General features: G+C 36.4%; 1 protein-coding gene across 2 annotated transcripts in view; it reads right to left on the bottom strand.

Annotated features, from left to right (window-relative positions):
* Positions 1–19,104, bottom strand: part of BGAL9 (beta galactosidase 9) — an 87,442-nt gene that overhangs the window by 29,160 nt on the left and 39,178 nt on the right. For both annotated transcript variants that reach the window (XR_016058167.1, XM_011622041.3), the window contains exons 13-16: positions 9,782–10,014; positions 8,546–8,661; positions 8,171–8,268; positions 1,028–1,138 (exon numbers count right to left, since the gene is read on the bottom strand). Coding sequence is in view for 1 of the 2 variants with exons in the window: in XM_011622041.3 (XP_011620343.1) it covers positions 1,028–1,138; positions 8,171–8,268; positions 8,546–8,661; positions 9,782–10,014 (558 nt within the window). In the remaining variant the exon portion in view is untranslated. The remainder of the gene's footprint in view (positions 1–1,027; positions 1,139–8,170; positions 8,269–8,545; positions 8,662–9,781; positions 10,015–19,104) is intronic.

Raw genomic sequence — 19,104 nt, 5'->3', positions numbered from 1 at the left:
CTAGTGGTAAACTTGAGTAACTGTTGTGAACTGGTTTTAGACCAATGGATAAACTTCATACGCTGTTACGTGCTCCACTAGAGATATATCATGTTTATATTTCTAAAGCACATAGCAGTCACTCAACACTTTTGATCGTACGTAAGGCGTGTCACAATGACACTAGAAATACAGATCTTTTTGCATGCCCGTGGCTTATACAATTTCGCTTGGAAATAACTTTTGCAATTCATGCATGTCCACTTTCCCTAAAATTTCCAAAACATCACATGTTTCACTTAGGCATAAGATTCCAAGAAGTAATAGGCCCCCAGTGTTCAACAGTCATGATAGACAGTCATGATAGGAGCGGCTGATTGTTAGAGGACCTCCGTGCAATACCAGAGCACATTACAGGACGATCCCTTCTAAACGTCTCCAAAATATCTGACCTCTAATATGAAAGTGAATACGAGTGACTAATGAACATGCATTATAAATCTCAAAAAACCTTCTACCCTAAACTACCTGTTTCGATTCCATGATTGACAAGAAGAACAACACATTCATAAGGTATTTAGAACAGGCCACATGCTTACACCATGGTGTTGTGTAGAACCTGATGAATTATAATTTTATCTCTTCATTAGAATTTTGCTTCTACAAGTTATACCTAGGATTTAAATTACTTGTATGCGACAGCCTATGGTCATTAAACATATTCCCAAGAAATAACTATATTTCACAATTGTCACTATAATAATTCACTCACTAGACATAAACTTGGTGAATTGTATAACGCATCATACAATTATTTGTGGAGGTATGCATCAATATGGATACAATTGTACCGGGCATGCAACTATTTATTTTTATACATGGCCAACCAACATATAGTATACCAAAATTTCATAATCATATAATATCTTTCCAAACAACCATAGTCATGGCCATCCATCCCTAAATATAATGTCAAGAGAAAAACAAAAGAAAAAAAAGAAAGTTTTTCAAGAAGTTAATTGTACAAGTTCCATGCGAAAAAGCGTACCTGATACGTCCAAACTAAATCCGAGAGATCCTTCTCACCACTTTTAAAGCCCAATAACTTAATTTGGCCTCTAAATCCTGCTCCATCTTTCTCAAGAAAAGCACCATAGTTCTACAAATCAAGTGAATTATTTAGAAGACTAAATAGAGTAACACTGTAAACTATGACTTTGTTAAGACTTAATTAATCATGCAAGAGGGACAAAAAATCAAATGTATGATTTCTTTCAAACTTATAAATCACAGAAGGAGAAGCACTAGTGTTTCAATAAGAATAATAAAAAATTATACCAAAAATACAAGCATGAATAAGTATTTCCTAGGACTCAGGCTTGGGCCTGATAAGTTTAGTGTTGAAAATTGCAATACTACAACTCCAAATTTGAATCCTAATGCTGAACTACCAAAAATAAGAATGTATATTCCAAGATAGAAGAAATCCCCGCATCCAAAAAGAGCAAAAACTACATAATGCACCAAACAAGAAGTGCTTTAATCTTTATTTGTACATTAGTGCCCAGTTGAATGTAGGAAGATATCAGCAGATTAGCTTCCTGATCTAAACATTAAATTTTAAAATATCCATCTTTCCAAGAGATTTGGCCCTTCAAGTACATAGCCATACACCATACATCAGAGTCATAATGTCCCCTACCCAAAAATCAGATTGCCATATGCAATCAGAACAGAGGTCAATGCCCTACAGATTTTGACCTTTGTACTAGTCAAAACGAACATTAATGAATGCAGCATGGAAGAAAGCACTGGGTGGCACCTAGGAGGCCAGAAGGGGAGGCTGCCACAAATAGTAAATACATATATGTATGCTTTAAGTATATATACATATTACAGATTTATAGAAGTGTATTTCTTTACTGTATATGTGTGCATGTGCATATACTTTTTATATAAACTTAAAGAGTATAGATGTCGAAAACATGAAACCTCCAATGATCTTCCAAGCAAAATCAAATCCAAAAAAACTCCAATTGGATTTGATTTCTTCAAATACAAAATCTTACAAAAAATAAATTCAATTGTGTTTTGTTTTTGGACAAGATTTAGGGTTTATAGGACTAATGAAAAGGTATAACCCTGGCAAAGGTGCCCTGTGGGGTCGCAGTGTGCGGGTGGGGGTGGGGGGAAGACTAGAATACACCTAACCCAAGGGCATTTTCCACCCTCATGACGGGTTTGCATATGTGAGCGCCTCAGCTGGAGGCGCTGAGCACCCCCCTAAGAAGCACCACCTTGCCAGTGGAGAAGCACCTAGGCCCCACCAGAACTACCGCCTAGGCAGTTAAGGCCCCAAGATGGGCTCTTTTTTATTATATGAATATTCAAGTATGTCATACTGCTGGCAATAATTAATTATTGTGATCTTTGAGTATACAAATGTCCTTTCTTGTTGTTTAGGACTTATGTTCTATTTCATACTTCATGGGAAATATTGTGATTAGATACACTTAATCAATATAAAAGGAGGTGCATAAGGATCATTCAAATCCATCACGCCACTCTCTCTCTCTTCCCCTCTCTCTTTCTCTCTCTTCCTCTCTCTCTTTCTCTCTCTTCCTCACGCCACTTCCTCTCTCTTCTTCTCTTTCTTCTTCTTCCTTTCTCTCTTACTACACTAATAACTTCTATTTTACTTTTTCTCTTTTTTCTATCCTTTGATTGATTTTCCCTCGATTATTTTCAACTTGCTATCAAAGCAGGCTAAAACATCGAAGATGGAGATATGATTTAGGGCTGACATCATCTATTTGGTCAGATGACATCAAAATCCCCTAAAACCCTTTTTTCCAGCAAAGATTGTGTTGAACAAGGTGAATTCTTTTAGTAATTTCTTAATGTAGATCATGTGTTTGGTGGAAAAACTAGACACAGGTGGATTAGGATTTTTGTGTCCTAGTTAAGAAAACATTAGTAGTGTTGTTTTTAAGGTTCTTTTGAATCGAAAAAAGGTAGCATCAGACCTGAGGGTGTAACCAGACCTGTAAATCTCTTTTTGAAGAGATCTGAGATGTCCTTTAGAATGGGAAAGAGGTGATATTAGATCCAAGGGTGCAACCAAATCTTAAATCCTTTTTTTGAAGAGATCTGAGGGTGTAACCTGATCTCAACTGTTGATTTGATATGTGCAACCAGATCTCAACCACAGTAGAAGCTGTTCGAGCAAACATCAAATATAGAGCAATCTAGACTCCAAATTACCACAGTTAAATTTGATGGCACAAATTATTTAGAGAGGGCCAATCAATTACATTATTTCTTCGTGGAACAAAAAAATGGACATATATTAAAGGTCGATTAGAAAAACCAGATCTCAAGGATCCTAAATATGAAAATTGGGAGCAAATGATATGGGACTTATGAATTGGTTATTGTATTCTATGAAGCCTAATTTGAGTCGAACTTTTATGAGCTGCAATACCTCCGAGGAAATGTGGGATGCAATTTCCGAGGCTTATTCCCTGATGTAGAAGAACTTGACGAAACATAGAAAATCTGCAAGAAGCACCTTAACACAAGCAATTTTGGAGAAACCCTAAGGCGTTCTCCTACCTAGAGCTCAAGCGTAGGCCTCTTTTACAAGACAATCTTTTCTTTTCTTAAAAAAGAATACATGAATGCCTCTCCAACCCATCTATGACGTTATTTATAATAAAAAATATTTGCCCATACATTTAACTTTTGACCAAAAAGTTCCTAACTTAAACTTAAATTTCACAATGATAGTTTTTCCCCTATGAACAATACCTATAAATAGTACTCGTGATATAGTACTTGTGAATAGTACTCATGAAATAAATAAAAAACTATAAAAACCGTAGAATTCCTAAAAACTAAAAACCCCATAAATAAACCCTAAAACCATAATTATAATATACATCCTTTAAATTTGAATGAAAATAAAAAATAAGAACAATGTTTCCATCCATCATTTGATGCAGAGAAATTTGAGGGAACAGTAAAATCAGCAAGCGACAAAGCTAAACATAAGCATAAGTCGAAGAAATTGACCCTCTCAAGGCCTAAGATTTTCTCTCTTTCAATCTAAAAAAGCCTAAGATTTTCTCTCTTTCAATCTAAAAATCATGTGCAATTGACCCTCTCAAGGCCCCACACACCTCTTATATATTATAATTCAATGTTCAAAGGCATTAGATGTCCATACAGTGATTAAAATGACCTACATATCCTAAATAAAACTTAAATTTTATAATGGCAATTTGTTCTTGTGAACAGTACTCATGAATAGGACTTGTGAATGGTACTCATGAAATAAAAAAAAAAAACTATAAAAAACCTACAATTTCGAAACACTAAAAATAAACTTGTAACATACATCCTTTGAAATTAAATAAAAAATAAAATATAAAGATAAATTTTCCTTCATCATTCTCCCCTGGTCGGAAAAAACTCGTCCTCAAGTTTTGAAGTATGCTAAGATAAATTCAACATCAAAAACACATTCTTGAACCTTCTTTTTCGTTGTTAGTGCAAATATTATTCGAGGGTAAAGAAAATTCCTCCAGAAACAGATCTTGATATGTATCTTGAGGAATCAGGGCCACAATTGTAGATTCTGAGTTGATCATACTTTCACTGCACTGCTCTAATTCCAATGCCCTAAATCTCTTGAATGCCCCACCTCTTGAATATTAATGAGATCTTCAAAGGCCATGATTTGGATCAGTCCTCATGTTGCCATCTCTTTATATTCTTCATATTCTTCACCTTCTTCCAAATATCTTCACCATCATCTTAATCCTTATCATAGATCAGATCTCCTAAGAAATCTTATTGCTCATCTGAGTATATGTCAAAAATTGGTGGTGAATTTCAATCTACAACTTGCTGATTTTCAATGCAATTTATGTCAAAATCAAGAATCTCAGCCTTTAAATTAAAACTCTGGAGTGATTTTCTCCATATCTAGGTCTTTTATCACTATCCTCATCACTCAACTCTCTATGCGAAGCGCAAAAGTAAAAACGTATGTACTCAAGATCCTCTTGGGCTGAAAGATCACCCATCTTGCCCATTTTTGAGACTCGCGAACTGCTGCACCAGCTACTATACTTGCCTTTCAAGTTCCTCAATTCTGTCATCTATGCGATCATAGAGCGGATATGAAAATCCCCCTTCTACGACCCCTTATCGCTACCATGGGTTCGCTGAAATCACAAACCCTAAGCAAATAATCAATTAAAAACTGTTGAAATCACCAAGATCCAAGTTGCTTTGGCAAAATTTTGGCCAAAATCAGCAAACCCTATACCCCATTGTAACTTCCCCCTCTTTGTTTGTTGATCTAGGGCACCAAAAAAAGTGGTGCTACAGCAACTCCGTACATGCTATAATGCTTTCGTACGTGCTGCAATAACTATGTATGTGCTACAGTAACTTCCTTGTAGATCGTGAGCTCTGATACCACTTGATGCAAGGAAATTTGAGGGAACAGTAAAATCAGCAAGCGACAAAGCTAAATACAAGCATAAGTCAAAAAAACCATAGGTTTCTTCTCCACACCCAAGCTAGGGCTGCAAAAGCCTAAGCTTTTCTCTCTTTCAATCTAAAAATCATGAAGAATAGACCCTCTCAAAGCTCCACACACATCTTACATATTATAATTCAATCTTCAAAGACATTACATGTCCATACAATGATTAAAATGACTTATATATCCTACTTTAAACTTGAATTTGTAATGACAGTTTTGCCCCTGTGAACAGTACTCGAGAATAGTACAAGTGAATAATACTCATGAAATAAATAAAAAACTATAAAAATCCTAAAATTTTTAAAAACTAGAAACCTAGAAATAAACCCTAAAACTAAAATTTTAATATACATCCTTTGTAATTGAATCAAAATAAAAAATAAGGATAACTTTTCCTTCATCGTTCCCAAAAGAAAAATATTGCAAAGGTTTATGAACTGAAGCAAAAAATCAATAGTTTCAAACAAGGGGACTTATTAGTGGGAGATTATTATGTTCGTCTTCGTAGTTTTTGGGATGAAATAAGTCACTATCAACACATACAATGCTCATTTTGTGCAAAGGAACAAAGAGAGAGATTAGAACAAAGGAAGATTTTTTATTTCCTGCAGGGAGTTAAAGGGGATATGAATCAATTAGGGAAAATGTTCTAGGTGGTGAGATTTCACCATCACTTGAACTATTTTTCTCTTTTTCAATGTGAAGAACCTCACCGCAAGATAATAGTAGTGCCTACAAGCGAAAAAGAAAGATCTTTTCTACTCTTAATTTCAAGTGATAATTGAGGTGGAGGACGTTTTGGTCGGGGTGGAGGTCGTGGTGGTGGACGTGGTCATGGAAGCCCCACAATTGCAGAGATGGACAAGTTAAAGGGCACCAAGTGTGGGAAGAATAGACGCACAAGGGATACAAGTTGGGATCTAATTGGACGCCCTAGAAGTAATTTTTCTCAAACAAATTCAGCAACAATTAGTAAAAGTGTTACTTCTGCTATGCACGGGCAGCAAGATTCTACTGCCTTTGAACCTAAAGAAGAGTTGGTGACTAGTCCTAAAAGAGAGGTTCCTGATCTCAAGCAGCAAGCTTCCATTTGAGACCTTCCTTCTCTAAATCCCATGTTGTCCAAACAGATATACCTGCATCAAGTCAACATGTCTCTATATATTCCTCTAAAACCCCTTGGATCATCGACTCTGAAGCTACTGATCATATGACTCACATGGCTAGTCTTTTTTTATTCTTATATTCCTTGTTATAGTCAAGAATCTATTAAAATGGTGGTGGTGAACTGTTGGTGGAGGGGGAACACTAGTGGGGTTCACAAAGTGGTAGTGGTGGCAGAATGATGGCGGTGGTGGTGGGTGGTGGTGGTCGAGCAGTGGTGGGGATGTGCCAGTCAAAATGGTGGTGCCAATGGTGGTGGTGGTGAGAGAGAGAGAGAAAAAGCCAATTTGAACTTTTTTACAAACCAATTTGGAGTGGTTTTGCTAAAAATTCAACTTGGGAGTCCAGTTGCAATTGGAATCAATTCAAATTTGAAAATCAAACATCCGTTGAGTTTGAATTGCAGGTGACAAATTTTCGAATAGGCCCAAATCACAATTTTACCTGGAAATCAAACAAGGTCTAGATTTTCAAAACATTGTTAATTAATTGAAACATGCTCAGTTGTAAGTTTGGGGCATTTAGAACTTAAGACAATTTTGATATTGGAGCAATTTGTATAAGATAGTTTCAAACGGATGCAGAATTATCCCATATTAGATGATTATTGAACTATGATGAACTAGCATGTAGCAATTGGAGATTACTAATAAAATAGTTCTACATGCCTAGAAATCCTTAATGCACTGCATGTTATCTTCTTTGACTACGAAAACTGAGGGGAATTATTTCATCTTCTATTACTTTTCATACATGTGAATATTTCCTACATTACATTTAAAAAAAAAAAGGCTTTCTTTTAAATTTCTTGAATGAAAAATCACAAGAAGAAGAGAAATGTATAGAAGTCCATATTATCATGTAATATGTATACAACAGAACCAAGGAGCAGTTATTTCTGGAGGTCCGTATGGACTGAGTTGTGTGATATACCTTAAATGCCCAAAAGGCCATTTACAAGCTTCTTAGCCACCAATGATTCATCATTTCTATGTCTCTGGTCACTTGAACATGTCCAAGTTGCAGATCGTTACACATCCTAGCCATTTTTTTCATATTCTAGACTTGTCTTTAGAAATCCAAACCCAAAATTGAGGCTCTTTACAGTGAGTCTCATACACAGGCCACAAGCAACAAAACTAGCATACACAAATCATTTGCAAAAGATATAATATGTTGTAGGTAGCTCTCTGTTTTTTATTCACCGTAATATCTTTCCATATAACGTAATTGTCTAGTCAGAAACCCTACAAACATAATAGAAGCCAACTCAAAATGCTTAACCCGATTTGTTTACATGAAGAATACGAACATGAGAAGGCATATGGTTGAGTGCAGTCATTGATCAGACCAGACTAATCCAAAATCGCCCAATCCAGACAACCATGCATGTGGAAGAACCATTAGTTCAGGCTTGCAATAAAATGTCATTAGAATCTGTAATGTCCAAATTATAAAAATGCAGATTACCTGCAAGCCCACAGTCACCGACAATAGTGCAATCTCATTGTATCCTCGCACCAAATTAACAGGTTGCTTTACAGCAATCCATTTACCACTTGCACTGCCTTCATGTTCATTTGCGTAAAGATTGTTAGAACCATGAAGGATAATACAAACCAAGAATTTCCATCAAGGAACTAATATAAAGGAGGAATCCATCATGTGACTCACAAAATAGTGACATGAAGTATTCAAAAGGTTTCCCTCTTTTCTTTTCTGTGGTATCTTATAGCATGTTATAGTCCCCTTTTACCTCTTGCTGTTACAAGATCCAAAAGTGGAACTTTTCTAAGAAAATAACAAAATGAAGCAAAGCAAATAATAAAAGGAAACAACTCATACCTGTAAGATTCCCATTTACAAAAATCCGAACTACATCACGTGCACTATCAATTGCAAGTGCAGGATTGATCTCATTGTCCTCCCAAAATAAAGCATCTTCATCAGAAACTTGTATTCTTAAAATAAATTCCATTAAAAGAGAACCATCAGACATGAAGCAAACTTTACAGTTGTAACAACTATAAGTATTATTATAGAACTTTAATTTTTCATAGAAATAGAGGAAGAACAGAACATCCACATTAAGTTGGAAGCATAGATTTCTCATGGATACAGAAATACATTAAACGAAAATAACCAATTATTACAATCTTGATAATTCTCAAATTTTCGACTAGGATTGCGAGGAATATATAGAAAAACACATTTCTGCATATTCCTATTGGTTATATAAACAGAAAAACCATTTACAAGTTAAAAAGGTCTATCACTCAATCAGAAGTTCATAAATATTTCATTAAAAATAACTAAATCCTTTCCCAGAGATTGGACAAAAAGACATTCCTCAGATAGGAACTTGAAGAGAAAATGGTACAACTGAAATGCATCAATGACATGCAGAAAGATCCAATGTATTTAAAATGAGAATCAATAATACCAAGTGATTAATTTATGAAGTCCAATGGTGAATATATCAAAAAGAGAGAAGGCTTTGTATCCATTAAGTATAGGACTTGCTTTTCACTTTTCACATCGCAATGGCAGTTCTTCCATGTTTATAGTGTGTTGTATTCCCATGTACATAAAGAACCCATATGGGGTTCTAAACACTGTTAGAAGAACCCCAGAACACTGGTTGCTTCTTGCAAAAAATCTCGCGAAATTTTACAAGAGAACAAAGCAGGAATCATGTGGATCCACAAGAATCTTACCCAATCTGAAAAGGTCATGGTTCTTTGATTCAATAATAAGCATCACGTAAAGAGAGAAAATAAAGATATTGGAATGTTGGTGAATTAGAAAACTAGTTGTCCACTTCCGATGCGGTTTATATACAGGGTTTATACTTCCCGAAATCATGCAATCGTACTTACTCATAAATTAGTTAAATTAGAAAAGAAAATGCTCAAGGAACCTACAATACTTTGCTGATGTTTCCTTTTATAGTCAGAAACAAATAAAGAGTAAAATTCCAGACCCAAAATAAAAACCAGATTTATATGTCATGGTTTGGGATTTTGTGTTGATCATTCATGTTTCTTCACAGGATGGTGAACGGTATAAACACAAGAATACCTGGTAATATACCAAAGATAATCAGATGTATCCTTTGTTACATTTAAATGCTCCAAGATGCCTTTTGCTGTAAAGCTATTCTGGCCCCAAGCACCAATCGGCTCTTTGAATGACATCCATGTCTTCGAGATAAACGATGCTTCATTATCAAGTGACAAGTACCCTGAACTGGATGTTTTTGAAAGTGAGGAAGAATCCATCTCGACTGCTTTAAGTGAAATCTGGGCCCCAACCTGATAAGAATCCTCAACAATCAGAAAATACATAAGAAAACAAAAAACAAAAATGAATATTGCATACCAAAATCAAATTGTTGCATTACAAAGAAGTTATTTTACCTAGCTTAGTCAGAAAAAGAAGCTATTACCTACAATACCGCAGAAACTTGTAGCAAATCAATAGCATCCATTATTATACCATATACAAGCCTGACAAACTGAAGATGTGCATCCATGATAACTAACTTTCAAATACATATGGATCAAATATAACTCGCTTTAGATGGCTCAAATCTGGTGATAGGAAGATTGCCTTTTTCCAAAAAAGTGGTACGTTGCAGACAGCGTGGAAAGCTCATCCATGATATTTCTATACATTACTTCCCCAATCAGGGTTGCTTCGTGATGTAGGGGAATTTGAAGAAACATAGAAAATCAGCAAGAAGCACCTTAACACAAGCAATTTTGGAGAAACTCCAAGGCTTTCTCCCACCTAGGGCTCAAGTCTTAGCCTACTTTTACAATACAGTCTTTTTTTTCTTAAAAACGAATACATGAATGACTCTCCAGCTCATCTATGCCCTTATTTATATTAAAAATTTATTGTTTTGGACAATATTTGTCCATATAATTAACTTTTGACAAAAATGACCTAACTTAAGTATAACTTAAAACTAAACTCCCTAACTTTAATTAAAATATCTAAAAAGTCCCTAACAAGTCCAACAATGAAATAAATAAATAATTAAATAATCTGAAATAGACTAAAAAACCTAAAAAAAAAAAACTCAAACTATTTCTTGCTCTTCTTGTTCTTCTTGGAAGCCCTCCTAGGGTTTGATATGAGTGAAAATTAGGAGGAATATGTCGCTCCCAAAGAAGATACCCGTCGCTACTTGTTGTGCTTTGATCTCCATCATTCTCCCCAAGTTGAAGAGAACTCGCCCTTAAGTTCACATCTTCATCTTCATGCACCTCCATAGCATGATACTCTGACACATCAGCAATGTTGAAGAGGTCTAAAGTCTCCATGTGTGAAGGCAAGCGACTTTGTAAGCATTGTTGCTCATCTTCTTCAAAATCTTGAATGGTGTAGCCTTGGATCCTTCAGCTTGTTGTACTTTTCCATTGGATGCCGCTCCTTCTTGAAATACACCAATACCAAATCTCCCGCATTAACCTCCTTGAAACGGCGATGCTTGCCTGCTGCTTCCTTGTATTTAGTTGTGTTGCCTTCTAGACTAGCACGTACTTGTTCATGCACTCCTTTCATTTGTTCAACCAAGTCCTCACCCATAGCTTGACCCTCCCCATTGGCCTGGACAAGAACCAAGTCAAGCGAATGAGTAGGGTTTTTCCCATATACCACCTCGAACTGACTACCACTAAATTTATTTGCAAACACTATTTTAGGCAAACTCGGCTTGAGGCAATACTAGGTCCCACTGTTTCTTCTTTTCCTTCACAATACTTCTCAAAAGATTGCCAAGAGTATGGTTTACCACTTCAGTCTGGCCATCTATCTGCAGATGATAAGCACTACTAAACTGCAACTGACTGCCCAATTTCTTCCACAAAGTTCTCCAAAAATGGCTGAGACCTAATCTAAAGTTATCGTCTTTGGAACACCATGCAACCTCACCGCCGTTTTGAAGTACAAGTTAGCAACATGTGTGGCATCCAGAGTCTTCTTGCAAGGTATAAAATGAGCCGTCTTTGAGATTCTATCCACCACCACGAATATAGAATCTATACTTCTTTGAGTCCTTGGAAGGCCCAAAACAAAATCCATGCTAACATCCTCCCAAGGTGCATTAGGAATAGGAAGTGGAGAATAAAGCCCGGTATTTTGTCGCTGCCCCTTAGTCAGTTGACACGTATAACACCTCTCAACAAACCGCACAACATTTTTCTTCAAATTTGGCTAGTAGTACTTAGACTCCACCAAGAACATGTAGGAATACAAAGATGGTTTTCTTTGAAGAGAAATCCATCTTGAATAACAAAATCCCCAACAACTCCACTGCAACACTGGTCCCATATCTCCCTAAAGTCTTCATCATTTGCATAAAGATCCTTCATGAACTCGAACCCAGTAAGAACAGTCATCATGGTAGTTAATAGAGTCGACCTTCTACTCAAAGCATCTACCACTCTATTCTAACTGCCTGCCTTAAGTCGAATAACAAAAGTGAACTCCTGAATATAGGCTACCCATCGAGCATGTCGCTGATTTAGTTTATGGTGCACATTAATATACTTCAATGTTTTATGATCTGAGAACAAAAGAAATTCTCTCTGAATCAGGTAATGCCTCCAATGCCTTAAGGCTTGAATAATAGCATAAAACTCCACATCATACGTAAAATAGCGTCGACAGGTGTCATTCAACTTCTCACTAAAGAAGGGAATAGGGCGACCTTCTTGGCTCAACATTGCACCAATTCCAACATGTAAAGCATCACAATCCAACTCGCAGCCGTTATCAAAGTCTCGAAGAGCTAACACATGTGCCTCAGTCATCTTCTGCTTCTCCAACTGAAGACTTGTCTCGCCTTCATTAGTCCATACTAATCCCCCTCTATCAAACAATATGTGATAGGCGCTATGATCGAACTAAAGCCTCTGATAAACCTCCTATAGAAAGTAGCCAACCCATGAAAACTGCGAACATCATGCATTGTAGTAGGAGTAGGTCAATCTCTAATAACTGCTACCTTCCTTTGGTAAACCTTAATTCCCTCAGCTGAAACAATATTGCCAAGAAAGATGAGGCTATCTGTCATGAATTCACACTTTTTACGATTCTAATACAATTGTTGTTCCAGTAGCAAGTCAAACACCAACCGTAAGTGCTCCATATGCACTTGCTCACCAATGTTGTACACTAGAATACCATCAAAGTATACCACCACGAATTTCACACTAAAAGGCTTGAACACTTGATTCATCACCCTCATAAAAGTATTAGGCGCATTGGAGAGGCCAAATGGTATCACCAACCACTCATAAAGGCCCTCTCGTGTTTTGAATACAATCTTCAACTCTTCTCCAAGTCAAATACAGATCTGATGGTACCCACTCCTCAAATCTATCTTTGAAAACACAATAACACCAGCCAACATATATTACATATCATCTAAGCGCAGAATTGGGAAGCGGCACTTGATTGTGATCTTGTTAATGGCCCTACCATCCACACACATGCACCAAGTCCCATCCTTTTTAGTCATCAACATGGCCAGAATAACACAAGGGCTCATGCTCTTCTGTAGAAGCTCTGTGACCTGTCTCTGCAACTCATCATGCTCCTTTGGGCTCATTCTATATGCAGCCTTGTTCGGTAGGCTAGACCCAGGAACGAGATCTATGTGATGTTGGATGTCCCTCATGGGTGGCAAGCCTTCTGGTAGCTCATCTAGAGGGACATCACTATAGTCCCACATTAAGGGCTCTAACTGTGGTGGAACCAAACTAATAGGCTGCTCCTCCACTTGGACCACTGCAAACACCATCCTTGACTCATCCAATCCCTCCATAAACTTAGGCAAAGAAAGAAGGCTAGCACACCCTTCATCTGATTTGGATGCACTTTCCTTCTTACATGGACCTAAAACCACTTTTATTCCATCTTTGACAAAGCAATGAGTGTTTTTAAATCCATCATGTATGGTACGTCTATCATACTGACATGGTCTACCCAACAATAAATGACATGCACCCATAGGCATAACATCGCCCCACACCTCATATTTATAATGCTTTCCAATAGAAAAAGAAACTAGACAACGCATAGAAACTGTTACCTCATTTCCCTTTTTGAACCAAGCTATCTTGTATGGTTTTAGATGGCTCTCTGTCTTCAACTTCAGCTTGTCTGCCATCTCCTGAGAAACAATATTTTCACAGCTTCCCCCATAAATAATAAGATTGTAAACCTTCCCGTAGGCCATGCATCGATTGTGGAAAATATTAGTGCGTACCCAATCTGCCTCATCTACTACCTTGGGTTTCACCATGGTGCGCCGGATCACCAAACCCTCCTCATGGTCAATAAAGGTTACTTCAGGCTCTTCATCATAAATAGGGTCCCCATCAAAAGATAGTTTTCTGTCCTCCTCGAAAACCTCCTCAGCAAGGGCCACAGATTTTCTATTTGGGCACGGAGAGGAGACATGGCTAATCCCCAAACACTTAAAGCATTTATAGTGCTGCTGTTTGGGCGATTTGGGTGACAAAGAACCAGCCCCAACACCCACAGTTTCCTGCTGTTTTGACTGATCAGCAGGCCGTGAGGACCTTCCACCCACAAAATTTCCACCTTTTCCCCTAATTTGCTTCCACGACCGCTTGAGCTACCCTGGCTTGCAGCCCACCTTGATGATGGACGCCTCAGCTGAGCTTCAACCTTAACTGCAAGGTTGTAAGCCTCATCTAAAGTCTAATACCACTCTAAAATCACCACATCTTGTATAGACGATCTTAGCCCACCAACATAGCGAGCTAACGACTGTTCTTCCCTTTCAACCACATCATTGTGAGCCATCAACTCAAGAAATCATCAGTATACTCCTCTACACTCTTTTCACCTTGATGAAGATTATTCATCTTGTGATAGAGAGATTGTAAATAATTTTCGGACAAGTATTTTTCTTTTCATTTCTTTTACATCTTCTCTCATGTATCAATTTTGGGCTTTCCCATCCTCTCTAATCTAGCCCTAAGTTGTTTCCACCATGCCAAGGCACCCTTTTTCAATTTATGGAAATAACATTTATCTTTTAATTTTCAGGTACCTCCTTATAATCAAAAACCCTTTCTATTGTATGTAACCAATCTATAAACTCCTTTGGTTGAGGCTTACCATCAAAATCAGGTATATCCACCTTCTAATCGACATCCCTAAAATGACCCACCCCACGTCTAGGTCTCTAGTCGCTATCCTCATTACTCGACTCCACACACAAAGCACAATGGTGAAAAGGGTTGTATTCGAGATCCTCTTGAGCTGAAAGATCACGGTCTTTCCCATTATTGAGAGTTGTGAATTGTTGTGTCAAGTGGTATCACGGAGTGGAGTCCACGAAAATACACCTTCTACGGCTCCTTCTTGCTACTATGGGCTCGCGGCAATCACAAACCTTAGGCAATTAGTCAACAAAAACGGTCGAAATCAGCAAGATTTAGGTTGTTTTTGGAAAAACTTTGGCCAAAATCAATAAACCCTAGACCCCACTATAATCTCCCCTATTTGTTGTTGACCTAGGGTGCGAAAGAAAGTGGTGCTACAGTAAATCTGTACATCCTATAGTAACTTCCGTGTAGATCGCGAGCTCTGATACCACTTGATGTAAGAGAACTTGAAGAAACATAGAAAATCAGCAAGAAACACCTTGACAGAAGCAATTTTAGAGAAACACTAAGGCGTTTTCCCACCTAGAGCTCAAGCCTTAGGCTTCTTTTACAAGAGAGTCTTTCTTTTCTTAAAGAGGAATACATTCCAGCCCATCCAAGCCCTTATTTATATTGAAAATTAATTGTTTTGGACAATATTTGACCATACAATTAACTTTTGACCAAAAGGTCCTAACTTAAGTATAACTTGAAACTAAAACTCCTAACTCTAATTAAAATATCTAAAAAGTCCCTAACCGGTCCAGCAATGAAATAAATAAATAAAAACATCTGAAATAACTTAAAAAAACAAAAAGAAAACCCAAACTATTTCTTGCTCTTGTTCTTTTTGGAAGCAATCTTAGGGTTTTCATCCTCCACATATGAGCGAAAATTAAGAGGAATTTGTCACTCCCAAAGAAGATACTCATGCTACTTGTTGTGTTCTGATCTCCATCACTTCATCTATAACAGACAGATCCTCAATGGGGCCTTGGTGGCCCTCAAGGTTATTCATTCATACCATCTCGCTAGAACTCCAGGCCTTATCCTAAAACTTGATAGATAAAAAGCCTACGAACATGTCGATTGGTCCATTCTTGACAAAGTCATGTAGTTCATGGGCTATGACATTCATTGGAAACAATGGATTCATGGTTTGTGTCCTCGGTTCCTTCTTGGTCATTATCAATAGTTCCCTTAAGTGTTATTTCCACTCCTCTAGAGGGCTTTACCAAGGAGATCATATTTCACCTTTTCTTTACGTCGTTGTAGCTGAGGTCTTCAATAGATCCATTTCTAGGATTTACCATAGGGGTCGCTTCAAGGGTTTTCATTCTTTTAGGAATGGTAGCCATGTTTCCACCTTCAATACCCAGGTGATACCGTGGTGTTCTGTGATGCTTCTCTTAAAGAAGAGGACATACTTTGGCTCTTCCTTTAATGCTTCAAGGTTTCCATGGGAATGTCTATCAATATGGAGAAATCCAAGCTGATGAGGATCCATGTCCCTCCTGACACCCTACCACTAATACACTACATCTGACAAGCTCATTTGGACCCCTCCCCATTCAAAAACTTCACTGTTAGCTCATCTATAAAGCCCTTACAACCAACTCTGTCAATAGTTCCACCCTCAATTCTATTTGACTCTCCCCTACTCTAAGAAACTAGGCTCTTGGATGGCTTATAATTTGAAACCAAAACCTTACCATTGATCAACTCCAAAAGAGTGGTTTCCCTCTCGCTAATCATTGTTGGCTTTGTTTGAAGACCGAGGAATCCCAGAACCATCTTTTCTTGTAATGCCTCTTCGCAAAAGCTATTTGGGCTTTTAATCTTAAGGTCTGTTTGGGTACATGGATTTTAAGGCATGGATTTCTTATATCTTGGATATTGTCAAAATCCACCGTTTGGATTGCATAATGACTAGGATACCTAAAATCAAGAAAATCAAAATCATGGAAATAAGACCTGCTATTCCATGATTTCATTTCCACACCAAAACCGGTTTTTTTGAACTTTCAATGCCCGTGGATTTCACTCATTGGCTCTCTCAACTCGAAACATAGGGAACATTTGGTAGGTATGAAAATTTTAGAGAGAGAAAGTATCGAAATTTTTTTAAAGAGAAACTATCTCAAAATTTTAGAGAGAGAAACTATCTCAAATTTAACTTTTAGAAAAAGAAAATATGTTAAAATTTAGAGAGAGAAAGTTTACTAAAATTTTAGAGAGAGAAAGTACCAAAACATTTTAGAGAGATAAACTATCTCAAAATTTTAGAGAGAAACTATCTCAAATTTTAAGTTTTAGAGAGAAACTATCATATTTTAGAGAGAGAAAATCTATCTCAAATTTTTAGAGAAACTATTTCAAAAAATTTAGAGAGAGAAACAATCTCAAATTTTAATTTTTAGAGAGAGAAACTATATTAAATTTTAGAGAGAGTACCTAAAAAGTTTTAGATGTAGAAACTATCTCAAAAAATTTAGAGAGAGAAACCATATCAAATCTTAAGTTTTAAAGAGAGAAAGCATTCTTAAAATTGTAGAGAAAGTATTCTTAAACTTTTAATTAGAGAAAGTATTCTTAAACTTTTAGAGAGAAACTACAATAACTTTTAGAAAGAGAAACTATCAAAAAAATTTAGAGAGAGAAATATCTAAGGCTTTTAGAGAGAGAAACCATCTAAAATTTTGATTTTTAGGGAGAAAATATATTAAAATTTTAGAGATAGTAATTATATCAAATTTTTGAGAGAAACTACCTAAAACATTTTAGAGAAAAAAACTATCTCAAAATTTTTGGAGAGAGAAACTATCGCAAAATTTATGTTTTCAAGTGAGAAAGCATCTTAAAATTATAGAGAGAGAAATTATATCAAATTTTAGATACAGAAAGTACATGAAATTTTTACAAAGAAAAACTATCTTAAAAAAATTAGAGAGAGAAACTCCCAAAATTGAAGTTTTGAAGAGAGAAAGTATCTCAAATTTTAAACTTTAGAGAGAGAGTATATCAAACTTTAGAGAGACATTATATCAAATTTTAAAGAGAAATTATCTCAAAATTTTAGAGAGAAACTATCTCAAACTTGAAGTAAAGCATCTTAAAATTTAAGAGACTAACTATATCAAATTTCAGAGAGAAAAAGTACATAAAAAATTTTAGAAAGAGAAACTATTGGAAAAATTTTAGAGAGAAATTATCTCAAATCTTAACTTTTAGAGAGAGAAAGTTGCTTAAAATTTGAGAGAAAAACTGTCATATTTTAAGAGAGAAACTAGTTAAAAATGTTGAGAGAGAAACTATCTCAAAAGTATTAAATTTTAGAGAGAGAAAGCACCTAAAAATTTTAGAAAGAGAAACTATCTCAAAATTTTTAGAGAAAAAATTTCAAATTTTAAGTTTTGGATAGAAAGTATATTAAATTTTTGAGAGAGAAACCATATCAAATTTTAGAGAGAGAAACTATCTCAAAACGTTTATGGACATACTATCCCAAATTTTGAGTTTTAGAGAGAGAGTACATTAAAATTATAGAGAGACAAATTGTATCGATTTTTGTTACCAAACAATGGACATGGAAGTTATTGCAAAGAATCCATGAATTTTGTATAGTTTATCCAAACAAGAGATTTGAGAAATCCATGACAAAAATCGTTGATATTCAAAATCCATAGATTTCCTTGGAATTCAAATATCTAAGATTCCTAATTTCCTCCGATCAAAACGAGGCCTTAGGGACTTCAGCTGGAAGTGAGTTACTCCCAATTCCATGAAACACCTTTTTTGGGCTTTTTTCACTCCTGCCTTAAGGCCGGGCTGTTTCCTTTGGAGAGCTACTATTTTGGCCACCTGATGGAACATTTTTTTTTTTATAATTGATAACATTGTATAACTAGAGAAAGGTACAGGTTGTAGGACTGAGAGCACCCTCACTGGGTGGCAATCAGTAAAACATACATCAGTCGAATACATGTAGATGGGCTTCTAAGATTCACCCTACAGACAAGATTTACAGTGAGAAAAGGAAAAATAAAAGGCTGAGGAGTGTCTTGGCGAGATAGAAGACTGGCTATCTAGGGTGGTTGTGGTCCAGAACAAAAAAGAGTTGGACCTGGCTTGGAAATCCATATGTAAGCTAGCTCCCTCCTTCGCCAATAGGTCCGCGAGATCGTTGGACGTCCTCCAGGTATGCTGCCATAA

The sequence above is a fragment of the Amborella trichopoda genome, chromosome 6 (genome assembly GCF_054954075.1).
Source record: "Amborella trichopoda isolate Santa Cruz 75 chromosome 6, AtrichopodaSantaCruz75HAP2 v2.0, whole genome shotgun sequence".
Lineage (NCBI taxonomy): Eukaryota > Viridiplantae > Streptophyta > Magnoliopsida > Amborellales > Amborellaceae > Amborella > Amborella trichopoda.
The sequence above is the reverse complement of the archived record's forward strand: the minus strand, read 5'-3'. Positions and strand labels throughout refer to the sequence as shown.